The 23035-nt window shown below is 43.3% G+C and overlaps 1 protein-coding gene across 1 annotated transcript in view; it reads left to right on the top strand.

The window, feature by feature from the left end:
- The first annotated feature begins 5742 nt into the window (after positions 1-5742).
- The window catches only part of NIPAL4 (NIPA like domain containing 4), a 33180-nt gene continuing 15887 nt past the window's right edge, over positions 5743-23035 (top strand). Inside the window, 6 exon segments of the mRNA XM_007946434.1 lie at positions 5743-5767; positions 7113-7207; positions 7209-7272; positions 7275-7355; positions 18429-18668; positions 22413-22469. Coding sequence (XP_007944625.1) covers positions 5743-5767; positions 7113-7207; positions 7209-7272; positions 7275-7355; positions 18429-18668; positions 22413-22469 — 562 coding nt within the window.

Genomic DNA, 23035 nt, shown 5'->3' with positions numbered 1-23035 from the left:
AAATATCACAAATGGAAGGCTTTAAACAAGAGTTTATTCTCTTACAGTTTAGGAGACTAGAAGTCTGAGTTCAGAGTGCCAGCCCTAGGGGTTGGGTGAAGGTCCCTCAACTGTGGGCTTCAACTCTGCCCTTGTTCCCAGCCCACTGGAGCTGGAGGTGTCTGTTAACTCAAGTAGCTGCTGGCTGCTGGGGCTGACAAACCCAAGGTAAACAAGTAAAATGGCAGAGTCTCAAGATATCAAGCAACACAGCAGGCCACTAGTTCAAGTCCAGAAACAGTCTCAAGTTTGGCAGGTAACATGGCAGATCACTGAGATGAAGACTCAGCCTAATGCAGGATCCAGATGTACCAAAAAGCTAGAGACATTTCTCAAAGCGTCTTCTTATATGATGGAAGCAGACCACATCCTTATAGCAGCTACTTAGGTGTTCACAGCAGATTCCACCATGGAGTTGATTATCAGTCTCTTTACATCCAGCTGCCCAGCCACTCAAAAGCAGGCCCAAACAAGTTGACACATAACCTTAACTACTTCAGTGAGGTTGGCCCTAATCTCACCCATCTTGCTGCCTCAGTTTCCCCTTAGCAAATTGAGGGGATTGGGTTAGATGAGCCCTTCCAGCTCTGACTCTGAGGAAGGCCAGTTGTAGAGCTGTCACCTTTGTTTTCTGGATGCCCCCAGCCTTCCCAGCCACCCCATAAAGAGAAGGACCAGAAAGGGGCCTGGCTAAAATGGCAATGGCCTCATCAAACCAGAGCCTTGTTGAGACAGCTACTCTGGTACTGCACAATGCCAGCTTGAAGTTTTGTCTCTGGACATTACGCTCCTAGAGACAGCACAGTGCAAATGTGTCCATTTCAAGCATTATTTCTGATGATGAAAGTTCTTTATGAGGACAGTAGCCATCCTGGGGACACACCTGCAGAAAAAGGGTGGACCGGCCTCTACAGGTTGACAGTCCAGATTCCCAGGATTCCAGGTCAGTCTGAAGGAGGTGATTGGCATGCCCTTTTTCATGCCATCCGAAATAGCTCTGCAGGACTGCACAAGAACACAGACTACATCTTTCCCAGTCCTTTTACCAAGGGTACGATTCAAGGAGGGGAATTGACCCTCACAGAATATTACTAGACCTAGGACCATAAGACAGTATATGTAGTACTGAAAAGAGTAGACTTTGGCTTGGTTTTTGTCTCCTGAACTTACAGGCTAAGTATCCTTGAGCACTTAGTTTGCTCATCTGGAAAATTGGGATTAAAAGTAGCATTTGCTTTTCAAGGTAGCTGCAAAATTAAATGAGTACATATCTAACATATATCAAGTCTTCTATAGATAACATTGGGAGCTCTGGTAGCATAGTGCCTAAGGCACTTGACTGCTATCCAGAAGGCTGGCAGTTCAAACCCACCAGCCACTCCTCGGAAAGAAGGTTGGGCAATCTAGTTCCGTAGCGATACTGCCTTGGAAACCCAAGGAGGGGTCGCTATGAGTTGGGGTCCGACTCGATGGCACATAACAACAACAACAACAATAGATAACATTAGTGTTCTGGTTACCTAGTACCGCTCTAACAGAAATACCACAAATGGGATGGCCTTAACAAACAGGAGTTTATTCTCTCATAGTTTGGAGGCTTTAAGTCCAAGTTCAAAGTGCCAGGCTCTAGGGGCTGGGTGAAAGCCCCTTGACCTCTTGCTCCTGGCCCACTGAAGCTAAAGGCATCTCTCCATTCAGGCAGCTACTGGCTGCTTAGGCTAACAAGACCAACGTCGACAAATAAAATGGCATAGTCCCGACGATATCAAACCACACGGCAGGCTGTTAATTTAAGTCCATTCTAAGTCCCAAGGTCGGCAGAGCATGGCAGGCTGCTGAACAACGACACAGCTACATGCAGGGTCCAAGCATGCCATAAGCTAGAGACCATTCCCCAAAGCTTCTCCTTATATACTGGAAGCAGACCAACTCAGCTACTTGTGGTAGATCCTACCATGGAGTTGATTACCACCAGCTGCCCAGCCACTCAACCAAGCCCAGCCAAGTTGACATAAAATTTAACTACCACAATTAGTATTACTCACATCTCTACTCTTCTTCATTCATGGTTATTTTGACCACACCACAGGAGCTCTGGTAGTGTAGTGCCTAAAGCACTTGACTGCTAACCAGAAGGCTGGTGGTTCAAACCCACCAGCCACTCCACAGAAGGAAGATGGGGCAATCTATTTCCATAGTGATACTGCCTCAGAAACCCAAGGAGGGGTCGCTATGAGTCGAGTCTGACTCGACGGCAAACAACAACACTGGAAACACCCAGGAGTTCAAGACCAAATACATATATTTTTTTATTTCCTTTCAGCTGAGTAGTGGAGTTGGTTCTGGGGTGCCAGTCTGGAAACTCAGGCTGGAGTCCTGACTCTGCCTCTCTGTTGCTCAGATCTTCCACTGGTAACTTTCCCATTCTGGGCCTCAGATTCCTCCTCTATAACAGTGCTGTCCAATAGAAATATAATGTGAGCCACATAGGTAATCTTAAATTGGTTGTTGTTAGGTGCCATCATGTTGGTTCTGACTCATAGCAATTCTGTGTACAATGGAATGAAAAACTACCTGGGCCTATAAAAAGATCAGGTTTACTGGTCTGATTGTTGTTGTTGTTGTTGTTATGTGCCGTCAAGTCGGCCCCGACTCATAGCTACCCTTCCTTGGGTTTCCGAGGCAGTATCACTACGGAAGTAGGATTGCCCAACCTTCCTTCTGAGGAGTGGCTGGTGGGTTTGAACCGCCAGCCTTCTGGTTAGCAGTCAAGCGCCTTAGGCACTATGCTACCAGAGCTCCCTTACTGGTCTGATAGACCCTCATAAACCCCCCCAAGACTATGGTCCCTAGTCCATATATGACCCTTCAGTTCTGGAATGAAACTTACTCCCGTGGCTTCCAGCCAAACAATAGACAAGCACATAGGGTGAACATTTACATCAGGTAGATCCACTCCTTAAAATGATCAATCTTAAGGGAACAGAAGGGCAGTACTTGCACAGAGACATAACTTGGGGGGCAGGAATGCATAGGAAAGAAAGACACAGGGAAGAGGTGGGAAGAGAGTTATTACATTATAGAGAATTGCAGTCAATGTCCTGAAATAAAACGTATGAACTGCTGTATGGAAAATTAATTTGTTCTATGAATTTCACCCAAATCACAAGGAAAAAAAAAAACAAAAAACTACCTGGTCTTGCACCATTCTCACAATCATTTCTGTGCTTGAGCCTGTTGTTGCAGCCAGTGTGACTTTCCATCTGTGGAGTGTCTTTCTCTTTTTCACTGACTCTCTACTTTACCAAGTATGATGTCCTTCACCACGGACTGATCCCTCCTGTGCAAAGTATGAGAGACCACTCTCGCCATCCCTGCTTCTAAGAAGCATTTTGGTTGTACTTATTCCAAGACAGATTTGTTTAGTCACTCAAATCACAATAAAAATAATAAATAAATAAACAGGAGAAAAAAGATAGATTTGTTCATTCTTCTGGCAATCCATGATGTAAACAATATTCTTCACCAACACCATAATTCAAATGCATCAATTCTTCTTCAGTCTTCCTTATTAATTGTCCAACTTTCACATGCATATGAGAGAATTGAGAATACCGTGACTTGAGTCAAGCACACCTTAGTCCTCAAAGTGAAATCTTAACCTTTTAACACTTTGAAGAGGTCTTTTGCAGCAGATTTGTGCAACGCAATACATCATTTGATTTATTGATTGCTGCTTCCATGGACATTGATTGTGGATCAAACTAAAATGAAATCTTTGACAACTTCAATATTTTCTCCATTTATCATGATGTTGCTTTATTCGTCCAATTGTTAGTTTTGTCTTCCTTATATTTAGCTGCTGAAGAGTCTTTGATTTTCACTAGTAAATCCTTCAAGCCTTTTACTGTGTAAAAGATGTAATCAATGTCATTAAATTGTACATGCAGAAATTTTTGAATTGTTACACGTTTTGCTGTGTATATTCTCAATAACAATGACCAAATAGATGAGATTAGTTTTAATACTACATTATTTAACCCAGTGTATCTAAAATATTGTCATTTTGATATATAATCAATATTTTAAAAATCACTAATAAGATGTTTTGCAGTTTATTCTTACTAAGTCTCTGAAATCTGGCATGTATTTACACTAGTGGTTTTCAACCGGAGGCAATTTTGTGCCCTCCCAGGACATTTGGCAATCTCTGGGACATTTTTGATTGTCACTACTGTGGGTGTTCAATAGCCACATGTGGTTAGTGGCTACCATATTGGACAGTACAATTTTATAATATGATATATTTGAACATGCACTTTAAAAAGTCAAGTTTTTAGAAACTTGATTTGGGTAAGTTTGTTTTCTTGCTCACCCTGGAATAATTGACCAAAATAACTGTGGCTGGTTCACCACTCTCTGGCTGACTAAGGACAGAGCCCATCTGTCCTTGGCTAGTCAGATCCTCCCAAAGCTGCCAGCCCTCTCTGAAGAGACCAAGCCTGGGACAGACAGTGAACCCTGTTGTTCTTTTCTGGGGAGACAATGCTGCAGGCCCTGCTACCTGTCTGACAGGGCTATTGTGGCTAGGAGAGAAAAGGGCTTTGTTAGGACAGCAGGCGAAGAGCCTGCAGTTCAATGGGGTCCTTTATGTCTGTCCTCTCAGCTTGCTCCAAAGCCAGCCCTGGAAGGCCCAGCCCCCTCCTAGAACAGATGGAGATCCTGAGGCCCAGAGAGGGTGTGAAAGGCATAGCAGTCAATCCCAGATCCTCTAATCTTATCCCACTGCCCTAAAGCATGAAATTTACCAAACTCTGAAAACCCTAAAGCATGAAATTCAGCAAACTCTGAAAATCCTCGTCTCAATGCACAGATTAAACTTGATACTGCCCTTTGACCTGGGAAAGGGAGGCCCCTTCCTTGGGCCCTAAAGTTTAGTGGCTCCACAAATTACAAACACATACAAAAATAGCTGTATTACAGAACACATGTGTGCATCTCTCTCTCAGGATCTAGGCTCAACCTTGGCACTGCAACCTGTAGCCCTAAACATCCTCTCCCATGATTTACAAAAGTCAGGTCCCAGAGAAACACTCCATATCTCTCATCCTATGTCCTTTGGAACAAAAGGGACTGAGTCTGAACATGATGAAAGTTTGTGGATTGTTCAGCTGACAGCATCAGAGATGGATACCGTTTCATAGCAGAGGGAGGACCAGTGTGGCAGAGATGCTTCTTGTTGTTGTTATGTGCCATCGAGTCGGACCTAACTCATAGCAACCCCTCCTTGGTTTTCTGAGGCAGTATCACTACGGAAGTAGATTGCCTAACCTTCCTTCCGAGGAATGGCTTAGGTGAGAGAAAATACCAATGAAATTCTCTTGTCAAATTCTTCCTCTCATGTAGCATAGACACATGTATTTTTCCATAATGAAGTATCATCCAGTTTTTGCTTCTCTTTGTGTTCTAGTTCATGCTAGTCTCAGAGGAACTCACCTCCAGTTGAACTCGTATTAACACTCCTCCAGTGTTAGGGTCAACCCTGGTGCTCTTAAAGACCCAAGGGAGTTGATATGTTCTGTGGGCAATGCCTGCGACTTCCCTTGGGTACTAGTTCCTTCTCATTCTAATCTCTGTCCTACCCACTCTGCTCTTACCCCACATACACAGAAAGGGATGGGAAGGGGTCATCTTATTCGACCGATGAGGAAACTGATCCTTATGGAGGGTAAGTGACTTGTTTAATGTGATCTAGCAAGTTAAGCAGAGCCATATGTCAGAAGAACTCATCCTTCAAGGCCTAGCTAGAAGGCCACCAGTAGACAATGGAGGCTGATGGCTGGGAGTACAGGCTTGGGGGCCACAGCAACCCTGATACTCCTGGTTCTTTCACTTACTAGTTGTGGGACTTGGGGGCAAGTTTCTCAAAATGTTTAAAATACAGTTTTTCCTATGTAAGATGTTAACATTAAGGGAAACTGCTGAAGGGTATGCAGATAGTCTCTGTACTGTTTTGTGACTCTCTCTAAGTCTAAATTTATCTCATAATAAAAAACTTTTAAAAATACATTTTTCCCTGATCTGTAACATGGAGATAGCAATAGCACCTGCCTCCTAAGAGGCTTAAATAAGATGACGCATGACAGTGTCTGTCCCTTAGTAGGCACTCAATACCTGAGTATTTTTAAAAACTACCACCTCCAGGAGGACTGTGAGCAACACTGTCAGAACTGATCACTGCTGACTTGGCTGTCTTACGCCCTCACTATGGGAGCAGGAGTTTAAGTATTAGGGTGTGAAGCGGCTGTTAACGTATCCCTAGCTGGAATACCAGGCAAGTTAACTGGATCACTCTGTGCCTCAGTTTCCTTTCTGTCAATAATAAAATTTGATTTCTCCTAGTGTTGTCATGAGGATTAAATGAACTATAATTTTCAGCATTTAGAACGATGCCTGGCCTTTAATCTACTATCTATAGCCTATTCTTTCAATACACACTGATGTTTTTCTAAAATGGTAACTTGGAAAACACCAGTCTCTAGGTAATTGATCCTATTTATTTCCCCCATTAATATATAAGGTTCTTGGGAAACTGGGAAAAAGTCTTATTTTGGTCTCCAATTACATCATTTCTCTCCTTTGCCAAGCTCCTATCATTCATTCATTGGCCATATATATATTGAGCATGTTTTGGGCACCTGTGTCTGTTATCCTGCTATGGCCCAGCACAGATCAGACCTATGTTGAATGAATAAATAAAAGGGAAAGGGAGAGAAGGGAGGAAGGAAGGAGCTGGTCCAGGTGCCCTGACCCTCCAGCCCGACAGAGTTTCAACCAGCAGGGGTACCCTCTTCGTACTCCTCTTTTCCACTTCCACCTCAGACTGGAATTTGCCTCTTCTGCTACCATCCTGGGCTCATCACTAGGGACGGAACTGGGCGACGGTCCAGGCGTCTGGGAAGGGCGAGGATGACGCCCTCTCATCTCCTGCCCTGGGCAAGGGAGCTAGACTCCGACGCGAGTAACTCAGCAGCCTCTACGCCTGGGTAGAGCGTGCGTGCCTCCATGGGCAGCCCGAGAGCCTGGTCCCCAGCCCCCAGAGTTGCCCAAGACGCGGGGTAACTCCTCCTCGGGGACCCTCCCCCTCTAGGGAGCGTCATTCTCCCCACCCCCTGGGTCCTGACCCCGGCGGCTTCTCGGCCGCGTCGCGGCCACCTGCTGCGGAGCCAGGAGCCGGGGTGCCGTCCGCCGGCGCGTTGGTCCGTGCGCCCAGCGACCCATGGAGCTGCCGGCCAAACATGCCAGCTGCGGGAACGGTGCGTGCGGGCCGGGGTGGGGACCTGGACTGGGGTGGGAACACAAGGCGCTCCACGCGCGCGCGCTCGCTTCACGCCTGCCCCTCTTGGTCGCTTCTTTCTTGCCAAGGTGTCCAAAACTGAGGAGATGGAAAGTTATCACGAGTCGTCACCCACCCCGTCCCCAGGCCCGTCCTGAGGAGGACCACCTTTGGGGTAGTTGGGGGTGGGGGGTGAGGCAGAGGAAGGTCTATTGCTTGGATCAGGCTGACTGGGAGGTGGAGAGTTCTTTCTTTCTTTCTTTTTTTTTTTTTTGTAATGTACAGTTGCTTCAAATTTTAGAACTAGCCCAGGTATGCTGTCTCCCCGGAGCATTGCTGGGCTTCTGGAAACAGAAGAGAGAAGGGTGCAGAGGCTAACTACCCTCAAACCCACACATACCTTTTAGAAAAGGGAGGGAAAGAAACAACCCTAGGAAAAGATAAATAAAGACCAGACCTTTGACTTCACTGAGTTTCTACCCTAAACCAGTGGACTGGACCCTTTACCTGCATTACCTTATTTAATCATTAAAACACCTCTAGAAGGCAGTAGGTATTATTATTTTGTTGTTGTTGTCATGAGTTGGAGTTGACTACTTGGCAATCAGTTTTCATCTCCATTTTAGAGATATAAAACTTGGGTGGAGGTAACGCAATGTGGAGAGTGAATGTAAGACCAGGGCTCCTGTATTATAAAACCTGTGGTCCTACTATCTGATAAAATATACCAAGATGTATTTTTCTTGACATATCTCCCTCTTCCTACCAAGTCTTGGAATTGCAACCTATGTGATATTCCCGTTTCTCTAACTTCTTCCCTCTTCCAATGAGACTTTGAAAGCTGGCCTGTCTTTTGGGTGTTGGCTAGGTTTGTTTCCTCCCCAACAAGATGGGCCATTTTCAGCCTCACCTCTTCCCCTAGGGCAGAACATGTTCCCCAGAACTAGCATATTCATGCTGGAAGAGAAGGCAGGAGTCATCTGGTCCTACACCCCTTTTCAGATGAGTGCCCCCTTCAGGATGAGATTTCCTTTTGTCATCAGCCCTCCCTCTGTTTCTTTTTACACCTATGGGAAAACTTGACTCCCTAGAGGGTGTTGAGATCCGTGGGTGCTGAGGCCTCACAGTGGCAGCCAAGTCCACAGCAGGCCCTTGGGCCCTGTCTGCTAGAAACACACCTTCAAGAGGGCAGAAGAGTGTATGGGAATGGGCCTGGTTTTCTTCATGGGAGTTGACTTCCTCGTCCGACATCATGTCAGGTACTGGCTCATTTCCTGAGTTCAGGGAACTCCCTGTATTCAGCTCTTAGGCAAGGAGGCTTGAGGTGGAGGAACAGGAGTGAGGGGTGCAGAACAAGTCTGATTAGGAATGGAGATGACGTTGTTGTCTCATTTTCCTTTGATTGTGACATGAGTATTGGGAAGGGAGATCTTCCACTGCAGACGGAACATTGATATTCTTTTGTGGGTCCCAGATCCACTCTACCACCATGTGTTTGTATGACTCAAGAAAGTTTCTTCCCCTTCTCAGGGTCTCAGTTTCACCAGATGAAAGTAATAGGTTTAGGCTGGCTGATTTCTAAGGCTCTTGAACCTCTGCTCCATGGAGAACAGTCAGTATTGCCCTTAATCTGTTCCACTAAGATGTCACACTGCCCTTCAGATGTACCAAAGTCAAATCTGCATGACCTTGGACTTTGAAGCTCTTCTATTGTGGCCTGGGGTTCTGACTTGGTCCAGGCATACATCCTTGGCATAGGAGCTTGGGCCTTTGCAACACACAACTTGGGAAAAAAAAAAAAAAAAACCTTTCACCACAAGAGGTCACAAAGTCTAATGCCTACAGAGGCTGAGCACAGAACAACAACAACAACAAAAAAAAAAAAAACAAGAGAGCTGGGTCAGAGCTCTGGTGGACTGCAAAAAGCATGTCCTAAGGGGCAACGGCTGCTCAACTATAGCCAATTATTGGTTTATTAGAAGGTATACCCAGTAAGGTAAGCAGATCTTCTAGTTTTTAGGAGTAGCTCCAAACCTGAATTTTCATATGAAACCTCTGAATTTCTGCATGTTGATAACAAATTCATATTGAAAAAAACTCTCATAGGACCAGATTAAGTTTCATCTCCCTCCTTGCTGCCTGCTTTATTGGTGGTGGGGGTGGGCAATAAGCTCATGGGCTTAACCATAAGCTTCTGGGCTTTGGTGTCAGATGGGCTTTAGGTCAAATTCTGGCTTACTAAAAGCAATGATGCCTTAGGCAGGTTACTGAACTTCTTAGGGCCTTAGTTTCTTCAACTAAAAACCTGGACTTGATTATTACTCTTACTTCATAATATGATGTGAGGCATCAGTTCAGAAAGCTCCAGAGCAGAGGACCATGTAGGGAGAAGCCCCAGAGGATTATTGACTCATTCTTTGTACTATTTCAATGATTTTGTGTAGCTTCATACTTTTGATTGCAGACCTGCCCTTCATGTCCAGGTTTGTACTTGATGTCTGGAGACTAAACCCTTGGTGTTTGTGCCAGGAGACTCCATGGGTAGTTTAGATGTTTGACATGATTGGCTATTAGTCAAAAGGTTGGTGGTTCAAATCTACCCTGGGGAACCTTGGAGAAAAGACTTGAAGATCTACTCCCAAAAAATCAAAACAAAACTCAGTGTCGTCGAGTTGGATCTGACTCATAGCAACCCCTCTTTGAGTTTCCGAGGCTGTGTAACTACGGGAGTAGATTGCCCAACCTTCCTTCTGAGGAGTTGCTGGTGAGTTTGAACTGCACAGTTCTACTCTAACACACATGGGGTCATACTGAGCCAGAGTTAACTCAATGCCAACTGGTTGACTGGTGGTTTGTGCCAGTGAGCAAGCAAGAATATATGTCTCTGAGACAAGAGGGTTCATTCAACCTCGTGGGGACTCTAGGATTTGGAGAACAAATTGAAGATAGGTTCTGCATGAGGTAACAGGGACACTGGTCCCTCCAAGACCATAAGGAGACACCAGCCACTGACCACACACACTAGGAGTTTTGGAAACAAGGCCTGGAGAATGGTCAGTTCTGAAAAGCAGGAGGAGCACCACTTAGTGTTCTTCAAGCCTAGAAGGGGCTGTGAACTATCTAACATTATTCCCTCATGTTACATGTCATGAGTCTTCCATTGTGGCCAGAGTGTTGTGGTGTTGTTACCGCCATCAAGTAGGCCCCTGATTCATGCTGACCCCATGTACAATGGAACAAAGCCCCGCCCCATACTGGGCCATCCTCAAGATTGGTTGAGGGTTGAACTATTAAGAGCCATAGGATTTTTGTTGTCTGCTTTTCAGAATTAGATCACTAGACCTTTCTTCCTAGCCCATCTTAGACTGGAAGCTCTGCTGAAACCTGTTCAGCATCAGGCAACACACAAACCACGACTGACAAGACAGTAGGGGCAGCTCATGGGGTTCATTGGCTGGGAATTGAATCCAGGACTCCAATTTGGGAGGAAAGAATTCTGCCAATGGATTAGGGATAAGCAATGGAAGAGTGCTCTGGACAGGAGAGAATCCTGCTGAGAGCTGTTGGAGGCTCACAAACCCAGAGGTTGGGGAGGAATTCATGTGGATGGTGGGAGGGTGGATTCCATGTTGCTTAAGAGCTCAGGGACATTCATGTAGCTCAGTGGTGTCAAACAACTCAGAGTTCAGTCTCTGCCACTGAGTAACTTTGTGTCCTTAGGCAAGTACCTGACCTCTCCAGGTCTCCATTTCCACATAGGCATTAGAGATGGCACTTTCTTGACAGGTGGCTATAAGAATTTGATGAGTTTATGCATATAGTGCCCTACGGACAGAGTAAACACTCCAAAAATATTAACTATTATTTTTAGGTTTGGGCCCATTGTGTGGATAAGATGCTGTAGTAGTAGCTGAAGCATGGGATCTGAAACAGTGACCATTCCAGTACTGTTTTTCCCCCTTTTTTTTGCTTAGGTATTTTAGTGAAATGTCTTAATGCTTATAATTTATTTGCAAATATTTCATAAGAAAGGATGGAGAAAAATATGGTAAAATGTTAACAATTACTCAATCTAAGTAATAAGTATATGATCGTTCATTATGTTCATAGCTCTACATTTCTGTTGGAAAATTTTCATAATAAAAAGAAATTGCTCCTAGACATTCAAATTCCAGGAAGTATATTTAATTTGGTGTTCTGGTTACCTAGTGCCACTCTGACAAGAATATACCACAATGGGATGGCCTTAGCAAACAGGAGTTTATTATCTTACAGTTTGGAAGGCTAGAGGTCTGAGGTCCAAGTGCCAGGTTCTAGGGGCTGTGTGAAAATCCCTCGACCTTGGGCTTCAGCTCTGCCTCTTGCTCCTGGCCCACTGAAGCTAGAGGCATCTCTTCACTCAGGCAGCTACTGGCTGCTGAGGCTAACAAGCCCAAGGTTGACAAATAAAATGGCACAGTCCCAATGTTACCAAACCACATAGCAGGCCATTAATTCAAGTCCATTGTAAGTTCCAAGGTTGGCAGACTATGGCAGGCTACTGAACAACAACATGGCTACATGCAAGGTCCAAGAGTGCCATAAGCTAGAGACTATCCCCAAGGCTTCTCCTTATATATAGGAAGCAGACCATATCCCAAAGGCAGCTACTCAGCTGCCTGTGGTAGATCCCGCCATGGAGTTGATTGCCAGTCTCACCATGGGGAATACTACATCCAGCTTCCCAGGCACTCAACCAGGCCCAACCAAGTTGACACACAAACTGAACTACCACAGTAAGATATACTTGATTGCTGTCTAAGGATGTAGTATTCCACATGATAAGACTGGTAATAAACTCCATGGTGGAATCTACTGTGAGCAGCTGAGTAGCTACCACATTTGGGGAAGGGGCTTTTAGGAAGCTAACAGGGAGGGATGGGAGGTGGAAATAGATTAATCCTTTTGCTGTTATTGTTAGGTGCTGTTGATCAATCCTGACTCATAGCGACCCTATAACAACAGAACAAAACATGGCCTGGTCCTGCGCCATCCTTACAATCCTTGCTAAGCTTGAGCTCATCATTACAGCCACTGTGTCAATCCATCTTTTTGAGGGTCTTCCCCTTCTTCTCTGACCCTCCACTTTACCAAGCATGATTTTTCTCCAGGGACTAGTCCCTTATGACAAGTCCAAAGTAGGTGAGATGAAGTGTTTTGGTTCTCTAGTGCCACTCTAGGAGCATCATGATAAATGGAGAAAAGATTGAAATTGTCAAAGATTTCATATTTCTTGGTTCCACAATCAACACCAGTGGAAACAGCAGTCAAGACATTAGATGACGTTTAGCCCTGGGCAAATCTGCTGCAAACGACCTCTTTAAAGTGTTGAAGAGCAAAAATGTCTCCTTGAAGACTAAGGTGTGCCTAACCCAAGCCATGGTATAGTGCCTAAGGCACTTGACTGCTAACCAGAGTGCTGGCGGTTCAAACCCACCAATCACTCCTCAGAAGGAAGGTTGGGCAATCTACTTCATAGTGATACCACCTTGGAAACCCAAGGAGGGGTTGCTATGAGTCGGGGCCAACTCGACGGCACATAACAACAACAACAACAACAAAATATGCTGTGAAAGTTGGACAATGAATAAGGAAGACCAAAGAAGAGTTGATGCTTTTGAGTTGTGGTGCTGGCAAAGAATACTGAAAGTACCATGGACTATCAGAAGAATTAACAAATCTGTCCTGGAGGAAGTGCACCTGGAATGTTCCTTGGAAGCAAGAATGGCCAGGCTTTCATACTTTGGTCATGTTTTCAGAAGGGACCATTCCCTGGAGAAGGATATCATGCTTGGTAAAGCAGAGGGTCAGTGAAAAAGGGGAAGGATTCACCAATGACATGGTTTGACACAGTGGCTACAACGATGGGCTCAGGTACAGCAGGGATTGTAAGGCTGGTGCAGGACTGGGCAGTGTTTCATTCTATTGTACTTAGGGTCACTGTGAGTCAGAGCTGACCTGATGACACTTAACAACAACAACAGTGCTGCTCTAACAGAAAATACCACAAATGGGTGGCTTTAATAAACAGGGACTTATTTGCATACAGTTTAGGAGCCTAGAAGTCCAAGTTCAAAGTGCCAGCTCTGGGACCTGGATGAAAGCCCTTTGGTCTTGGGCTTCAGCTTTGCCTCTTGCTCAAGCCCCCTGCCTCTTGCTCTTGACCCACTGAAGTTGGAGGCCTCTCTTAACTCAGACAGCTGCTGGCTGCTGAGGCTGATAAACCCAAGGTCAAGAAATAGAATGCCACAGTCTCAAGATTATTAAACAACATGGCAGGCCACTAGTTCAAGACCAGAGACAGTCCCAAGATCGGCAGGCAACATGAAGACTCCTGAATGAAGACTCAGCTACATGCAGGGTCCAAGCATGCCAAAATGCTGCATAGACCTTTCTCAAAGCTTCTTCTTATGTACTGGAAGCAGACAACATCCCTAAGACAACTGTTCAGCTGCTCCAATAGATTCCACCATGGAGTTGATTACCAATCTCATCATAGGGAATAACTACATCCAGCTGCCCAAGCAAGATGACACATAATCTTAATTATTACACAGAGTCTAGCCATTCTCACTTCCAAGGAGCATTCCAGTTGCACTTCTTCCAGGACAGACTATTCATTCTTTTGGCAATCCATAGTATTTTCAGTATTCTTTGCCAACACTACAATTCAAAGGCATCAATTCTTCTTAGGTCTTCCTTATTCATTGTCCAGTTTTCACATGTATATGAGGGTATTGAAAATACCATGGCTTGGGTTAGGCACATCGTAGTCTTCAAAGTGCCATCTTAAATACTTTAAAGAGGTCTTTTTTAGCAGATTTGTCCATGCAATATAACATCTGATTTCTTGACTGCTGCTTTCATGGGTCTTGATTGTAGATCCAGGTAAAGTGAAATCTTTGACAACTTTAATCTTTTCTTCACTTATTGTGATGGTGCTTATTAAGTCCAATTGAATGCATTTTTGCTTTCTTTATGTTGAGGTGTAATCCATACTGGAGACTGTAGCCTTTGATCTTCATCAGTAAGTGCTTCATGTCTTCTGTACTATCAGCAAGTAAGGTTGTGTTATCTGCATATCACAGGTTATTAATGAGTCTTCCTTCAATCCTGATGCCATGTTCTTCTTCATATAGTCCATCTTCTCAGATTATTTGCTCAGCATGCAGATTTAATAAGTATGGTGAAAGGATACAACCCTGACACACACCCTCCCTGATTTTAAACCATGCAGTATTCCCTTGTTCAATTTGAATGACTGCCTCTTGGTTTATGTACAGCTTTCTCATGAGAATAATTAAGTGTTCTGGAATTCCAATTCTTAACAATGTTTTCCATAATCTGTCATTATCCACACAGCCAAATGCCTTTGCATAGTTAATAAAACATAGGTAAGCATTTTTCTGGTATTTGCTTTCAGCCTAGATCCATCTGACATCAGCAGTGAGAGCCCTCATTTCACATTCTCTTCTGAGTCTAGCTTGCATTTCTGGAATTTCTCTGTCAATATACTGCTGCAACTGTTTTTGAATTACCTTCAGCAAAATTTTACTTGTATGTGATATTAATGATATTGTTTGATAATTTCTGCATTCTGTTGGATTGCCTTTCTTTGGAATGGACACAAATATGGATATGGATCTATTCTAGTCATTTGGCCAGGTAACTGTAGTCCAGATTTCCTAGCATAAACAAGTAATTGTCTCTAGCACTAAGTATGTTTGTTGAAACATCTCAAAGGGTAGTCCATCAATTCCTGGGGCTTGTTTTTCACCAGTTCTTTCAGTGCAGCTTGGACTCCTTCCTTCAATATCATTTGTTCTTGATCATATGCTTCCTCCTGAAACAGTTGAATCTCAACAGATTCTTTCTGGCACAGTGACTCTATATATTCCTTCCATCTTCTTTCGATGCTTCCTACATCATTCAGTATTTTGCCCAAAGTCTCTTTCAATATTGAAACTTGAAACTTGAATTTTTTCTTCCGTTCTTTCAGCTTAAGAAATGCTAAACATGTTCTTCCCTTTTGGTTTTCTAACTCCAAGAGTTTGCACATTTCATTATACTTTATTTCATCTTCTCAAACCATCTTTGAAATCTGTTCAGCTCTTTTATTTCATTATTTCTTCCCTACACTTTATTTACTCTCTGTTTAAGAGCAAGTTTCAGAGTCATTTCTGACATCCATTTTGATCTTTTCTTCCTTTCCTGTCTTTTTAATGAACTTTTGCAAATCTGTTCTTCAGATAGTCTCTAAATTCAGGTGGGATATACTCAAAGTCATGTTTTGGTTCTTGCAGACTTGTTTTAACTGTCTTCAGCTTCAGCTGGAACTTTCATATGAGCAATTGATGGTCTCTTTCACAGTCAGATCCTGGCCTTGTTTTGACTGATGATATTGAGATTCTCCATTGCCTCTTTCCACAGATGTAGTCAATTTGATTTCTGTGCATTCCATCTAGTGAGGTCTACGTGTATAGTCACTGCTTGTGTTTTTGAAAATAGATATTTGCAATGAATAAGTCTTTGGTCTTGCAAAATTCTATCATGTGATCTCCAGTGTCATTTCTATCACCAAGGCCATATTTTCCAACTACCTCTTTGTTTCTGACTTTCACATTCTAATCATCAGTAATAATCAGTACATCTTGATTATATGTTTGGTCAATTTCAAACTGCAGAAGTTGGTAGAAATCTTCAATTTCTTCATCTTTCACTTTGGTGGTTGGTGGGTAAGTTTAAATAGTAGTCATATTAACTGGTCTTTCTTGTAGGTGTATAGATGTTATAGCATTGTACTTCAGGGTAGATCTTGAAATTTTCTTTTTGACAGTGAATGTGGTGCTATTCCCTGTTAATTTGTCATTCCAGGCATAGTAGACTATATGAATATCTGATTCAACCCGGCCAATACCAGTCTATTTTAGCTAACACATAGGATATTGATCTTTATGCATTTCATTTCATTTTTGACAGCTTCCAGTTTTCCTAGATTCATACTTTGTACATTCCATGTTCCAGTTATTAATGAATGTTTGCAGCTGTTTCTTTCCATTTTGAGTTGTGTCCCATCAGCAAATGAAGGTCCCTTAATGATGTCATTAAGGTCCACTCTACTTGGAGGATGAAGCTCTTCCCCAGTCATATTCTGGGTGCCTTCCAACCTGAAAAGCTCATCTTCTGGCACTATATCAGACAATATTTTACTGTTCTTCATAAAGATTTCTAGTAATATATCAAACATGCTATTCACAAGGTTTTCAGTGGCCAAATTTTTTAGAAGTCAGTGCCCCCATCCTTCTTCCTAGTCTGTCTTAGTCTGGAAGCTCTGTTGAAACCTGTCCACCATTAGTAACCCTGCCAGTATTTGAAATAACTGATGACATAGCTTCCAACCTTACAGCAACATGTAAGCCACTGTGGTACAACAAACTGACAGATGAGTGGTAGTCTCTTAGGTTTATTATAATCATCTTATTGTCTGCATATACAGAGAATGATAGGAGCTCTAGTAGCATAGCGCCTAAGTCACTTGATTGCTAACCAGAAGGTTGGCAGTTCAAACCCACCCGCCACTCCTCAGAAGGAAGATGGGGCAATCTACTTCCGGAGTGATGCTGCCTCAGCAACCCAAGGAGGGGTCGCTATGAGTCGGGTCCGCCTCGACGGCACATAACAACAACAACAACAACACAGAGAATGATGCTGGCAAACCCCAAACAGCCACTCAGTAACACCCTCTGCTGTTTACACCCACCATGCATGTATGGTTCTCTGAATTGACACATCTACTTCTCAATCCTTTTACCTCAGGTGTGCTGGGGAGAGAGCAAGTATTCATCAGAAAAACTTTTCTTTTTTTGATGACCATGACATTTTCTAGTATCCAATTGGTACCAGCTTTCTTTTAAAAGAAAAAATAATAAGGTCATTAATTACTTTGAAAGTACTTTTGTTTAGTCCCTCACCAGAAGATGCAGACTTTCTGGAATCTTCTTCCACATTGCCCCTTCTATTGTGGAGTTTATAAATTCATTTCCTTTTGTACTGTCTGAGGTAAAAAGAAATGACCATTTTTATTATGTCTCCCTGTTCTGGTTACCTACTGATGCTCTGACAAGAGTATTACCACAACTGGGATAGCCTTAACAAACAGGAGTTTATTCTTATAATTTGGAGGCTTTAAGTCCAAGTTCAAAGTGCCAGGCTGTAGGGGCTGGGTGAAAGTCCCTCAACCTTGGGGTCCAGCTCTGCCTCCTGCTCCCGGCCCACTGGAGCTAGAAGCATTAATTCACTCAGACAGCTGCTGGCTGCTGAGGCTGACAAACCCAAGATTGACAAATAAAAAGGCACAGTTCCGATGTTACCAACTCACACAGCAAGCCATTACTTCAAGTCCATTGCAAGTCCCAAGTTTGGCAGAGCATGGCAGGCTGCTGAACAACAACACAGCTACATGCAGAGTCTAAGCGTGCCATAAACTAGAAACCATTCCCAAGGCTTCTCCTTATATATAGGAAGCAGACCACATCCCAAAGGCAGCTACTCAGCTGCTTGTGGTAGATACCACCATGGAGTTGATTGCCAGTCTCATCATGGGGAATAACTACCACCAGCTGCCCAGCCACTCAACCAGGCCCAGCCAAGTTGACACACGGCATAACTACCACACTCCCTATGTAATTTTATTTATTTATTTATTTAAACTGTGATTTGGATGAAGGTTTACAGAGTGTAATTGGTTTTCCATTTACCAATCCATATACATTCTGTTTTGTGACATTTTCTGCCATCTCCACACTATAACAGCATTCTTTCCGCTTCCTCACTACACCTACCACTTCACTTCATTATTCCTTTTCTTCCCCTCCCACCTTCCTAGGTCTGTTCCTGGGTAAATGCTGTCCTCTTGATCTCATACTTGATTATTCTAATGAGTGTTCCAATACAGTATTTTTAAAGCATACAAAGGACCCCAGTGTAATTTTCTCCCCATTGTCCTTCCATCCAGGTTCCCTGATCAATGCATACTGCTCCTCCCAACAAGTACTGTGCCAGATTGTGGGTGACCTTAACCCCGAGGTGCCCAACAATATCACCTTTCACAGCTGGCAGGAGAGAGTCAGGCAGAACTATGGCTTCTACATCGGTCTGGGCCTGGCCTTGCTGTCCTGCTTCCTGATTGGCAGTAGTGTCATCCTCAAGAAGAAAGGCCTCTTGCGGCTGGTGGCCACAGGGGCCACTCGAGCAGGTAAGCTCCTGAGAGTGGGCAGGAATGGGGCACAGGGCAGCTGAACTCACATCCAGCTTCCTTTCACAAGGGCTGGGGAAAAAGTTTGAGGACCAAGCCTCAGATATGTCCACAGGGCTCATTGTCAGCCACCAACAGGAGACCTTCCTTTATGAAATATTGTTCAACATTTCCAATATTTCATGATGTGCTAATTGAGATGAAGATAGAGAAAGTTTACAGAACAAAGACAAAGAAACTCCAGGTCTAATCCTAATTTTACTTCTTCCCAGCTATGTCACCATTGGCAAGTCACAGCTTTTATGGAGAATGAGAATACAAAACCTCCGCTATAATACTGTCAGACACTAGTGTGTACTCAATTACTACCAAATAGAGCTCTCCTGTGGGCTACAAAAGAGTTAAGTCTCTGTCTACAAGGGACTTTCTTGTTTGGGAAATAAAGTGTGCATCCATGAAACAATTCTTGAGCAGGAGCATTATGTACAAGAGATGATTCAATCAACATTTATTGTGTGCCTGCTATGTGCCAGTACCATGTGAGACATGGGGGTTCAGTGTCCTTATGGAATGTTGAATTGAGTGAAAGAGACAGAGAAGTATATAGGCAGCTGTTCTTTAGTGGGTTAAGTGTTATCATGGAGGAAGTAAGGAATACTATGGGAACATCTTGGAGGGACAAATATAGCTTAGGCTTGGGGGATTAGAGGGGTTTTCTGTAAGAAGTGATCTCTAAGTTGAGATCTAAATGGTGAGGAGATAGCAAGGTGAAGAAGAAAGGAGGAAGATGTAGTATTCCAGGCAGAAGAGCAACATGTGCAAAGGCTCAAAGGTGAGAACATAAATGATACAAGAAACTGAAAATTGTACAGGATGGCTGAAGCATAGACATGAAAGATGAGGTAGGGGACAGATCATGAAGAGTATTGTAAATTATGCCTCAGAGGTTGAGTGCAATTATAAATAATTGAAAGGTTTTAGGCAGGGGAGTGACAGTCTGATTTAAGATTTGAAGGCCACTGGGTAGAGAATGGATTGAGGGACAAGGAAAGGGACGACAGAACCTGAAATTGGAAAATGACAATGGGAATGGAGGGAAGTCGTGGATTCCATAAACAGTTTGAAGATAGGTTTGCTGTTGACCAGCTCCAAGGAGAGGATAAAAAGAAAGGAGTCAAGGATGACTCAGGTTTCTGACTTGAGCAATGTAAATGATGATGCTGTTTTCTGAGATGAAGAATGCAGGAGGAGCAGGTTTATAGGAAGATAGGAAGTTGATGCATTCAAGTTTGGACACGTACATTTGAAGTGTTTGTAGGCTATCAGGATTTGGAATCAGACTGTCTGACAATTTTGGCTTCTCAATTCCTGTTGATTTGATCCTGGGCAAGAAAAGTATTCTTTCTGTGCCTCAGTATCCTTGTCTATAAAATGAGGATGAGAACAGTACCATTCTCAAGGGATGTAGAGAAAACATGTTTAGAAAGTCGCTTGGCATAAAGTAAGTAGTAGTATTTGTATTACTGCTATGTGAAGGGCTTAGCAGACACTTGGATACCTAGATCTAGAGCTTAGGTGTGCTCTAAGATGATGAGATGGGACATTCAGGATTGAAGGTGGGCAACAATGGTTATTGTTGTTCTGTCCCCTTCATGTCTGGGTAAGTGTTCAAAAGTCCAGAGACCTCCCAAGTTACCATGAAAATGCCTGTTCATGCCCAGGAAGTCATCCCCTAGCAGGGGACTTAACAGAAGTATTATTCACCACCCAGAAAGACCACTTCCCTGGAATCAGCTCCTTTCCTCCAATCTGCTATTTCAGTGTCTTTTGAGATTTGAACTCTTAAATTTTTTCACAGTTCTTAACTTTTATGAGCGTTCTCAAAAAGTAACATAATTTTTTGATGTTCATGGAACTGTCTAAAACCCACCCATCATCATCATCATAGCTAACACTTATTTTTAACATTGACCATGTGCCTCTCTCTGAGTCCATCATGTGGACAAAACAGTCCCTGGCTTCCTGGAGGTTCAATTTTAGTAAGAGAAATGCCAGGAAATAAATGCTGAACTCAAATTATAATTGGAGGTTTGAGTCCATTCAGAGACACCTTGAAAGAAAGGCCTGGCAATCTACTTCTAAAAAGCCAACTATGAAGCACAGCTCTGCTCTGACACCCATGGGGTCACCCTGAGCCACCATTGACTTGAATGCAGCTGTATTTATTTAGTTTTTCAAAGTGCAATGAAGGAGATGAGCTGAGTGTTTTGACAGATACCTAAGGGGAAGTAATAGAGATAAAGGGGCAGGGAGAGCATCGTAAGGGTAAATAGCATTCAAGCAGAGACCTATAGGTTTCAGGAAAATAAGAAGCTCTGTTTAGGGAGCTCTGGTGGTGTAGTGTCTAAGGCATTTGACTGCTAAGCAGAAGGCTGGCAGTTCAAACCCACCAGCCACTCCCCAGAAGGAAGATTGGACAATCTACTTCCATAGAGATACCACCTCAGAAACCCAAGGAAGGCTCTCTATGAGTTGGATCCTGACATGACAGCAGTGAATGAGTGAGTATGTTAAAAAGAATATTTCACACACAGGAAAAGCAGTGTACGAAGGCCTTGAAGCATAAAGGAGCTAATCACGTTTGAAGAACTAAACAAAATCTGAGAAACTGGACAGTAGTAAGAGAAGAGTAGCACAAAGTAAGTTTGGAGAGGTTGAAAGATTGTGTTAGGGATTCTGGTCTTTATCTTAAGAGCAGTTGGAAGCCATTGATTGGCCAGCTATAAACTGAGCATGATCTGATTTACATTCTTTCAAGACCACTAGCTGCAATGAGAGGGAAGATTACAAAAGGACAAAACCCCAACCCAAACCAAATTCACTGCCATCTAGTCAATTCTGACTCATAGTGACCCCCTTTGGGTTTCCGAGGCAGTAAATCTTTACAGAAGTAGATTGCCCAGTCTTCCTTTCACAGAGTGGCTGGTGGGTTTGAACTGCCAGCCTTCTGCTTAGCAGTCAAGTGCCTTAGGCACTCTACTACCAGAGCTCCCATTCAAGGGTTAGATGAGGAATATTTAAAATCAAGAGTTACACCCCCAAGACTATGGCCCTAAGTCACCCTTCAGGCCTGGATTTGAACTCACTCCAGTGGCTTAACTCTCAGCCAAACAATAGGTTGGCCTACGAGTTGAACAACTGCACCAGGGAGATGCACTCCTTTGAACAATCAACCATGGGAGATCAGAAGGGCAGTATTTGCACAGAGTGAACCTGCATAGGCAAGAAGGACACAGAGAAAGGGTAACTACAGGGAGGAAGTGAGAGATAAATGTGGGGAATGTAATGAATGTCATAAAATATGTATGAACTGTTGAATGTAAAATGAATCTGCTTTGTAAAATTTCACCGAATCATAATAAAAAGTTAAATACATAAAATAAAATAAAGAGTTCCATTTAGGACTGAGTTTGAGATACTTGAGAGAGATCCAAGAGATGTCAAGTGGGCAGTTGGATATATGCACAGCTGGGCTTAGAAACAAGGTACAAGCTACAGATAAGAAACAGGGCACAGACATATAGATAGTATTGAAAACCTTGTGAATGGATGAACTCACCCAAGAGAGGGCCTGGAACCAAGCCCCAGGCATGTTAAGAGATTATGGAATGATGGTAGAGTTAGGAAAAGTACCTGAGAAAGAAAGTGGCCAAATTCTAACTTTGTGTCCATTCCCTTCCACAGTGGACGGAGGTTATGGCTACCTGAAGGATGGAATGTGGTGGGCTGGATTTCTCACCAGTAAGTAGGTTCTTTGCTACTAATGACAGCAATCTATTAATACCAAGAGTGGAGATGAAGAGAAGGAGAGATGAGACATTTCTGCCCTTACTGTGCAAAGTATGAATCTGAGATCCAGATTTGTAGGAAAACACCTTGATAATCTTTGTGGGTAGAACATCCTACCCTCATCTCAGATCACTTTCTCTACCCAGAGTGGTCTTTGATCAGTGAAGCACCTATTCCAGAAACATTTATACAGCTGCTGATAAAGGCATATTTCTTCTTAACTTTCCTTAAACACAGGGAGATAATCTTGCTGCCTTGTTGGAGTCTCTTGGATTTCTAAGTAACATGGACAAGGCTGAAACTCAGCTTCCCTAATCATAGTCAATTTGCTGGCCTATTTAGAAGATAGATAGTCTGCCACCTAAGATTTGCCCAAATGTGCATTTTCTTTACTTTCTATACACCCTTTCTGGCTTTCAAATCCTAATTTTTTTTTTTTTTAATTGTGATTTGGGTGAAGATTTACAGAGCAAATTCACTTTCCATACAGCAGTTCACATATACTTTGTCTCATGTCA

This window comes from Orycteropus afer, unplaced genomic scaffold (genome assembly GCF_000298275.1).
Source record: "Orycteropus afer afer isolate SDZICR_OR568_19922 unplaced genomic scaffold, OryAfe1.0 scaffold00160, whole genome shotgun sequence".
Classification (NCBI taxonomy): Eukaryota; Metazoa; Chordata; class Mammalia; order Tubulidentata; family Orycteropodidae; genus Orycteropus; species Orycteropus afer.
The sequence above is the reverse complement of the archived record's forward strand: the minus strand, read 5'-3'. Positions and strand labels throughout refer to the sequence as shown.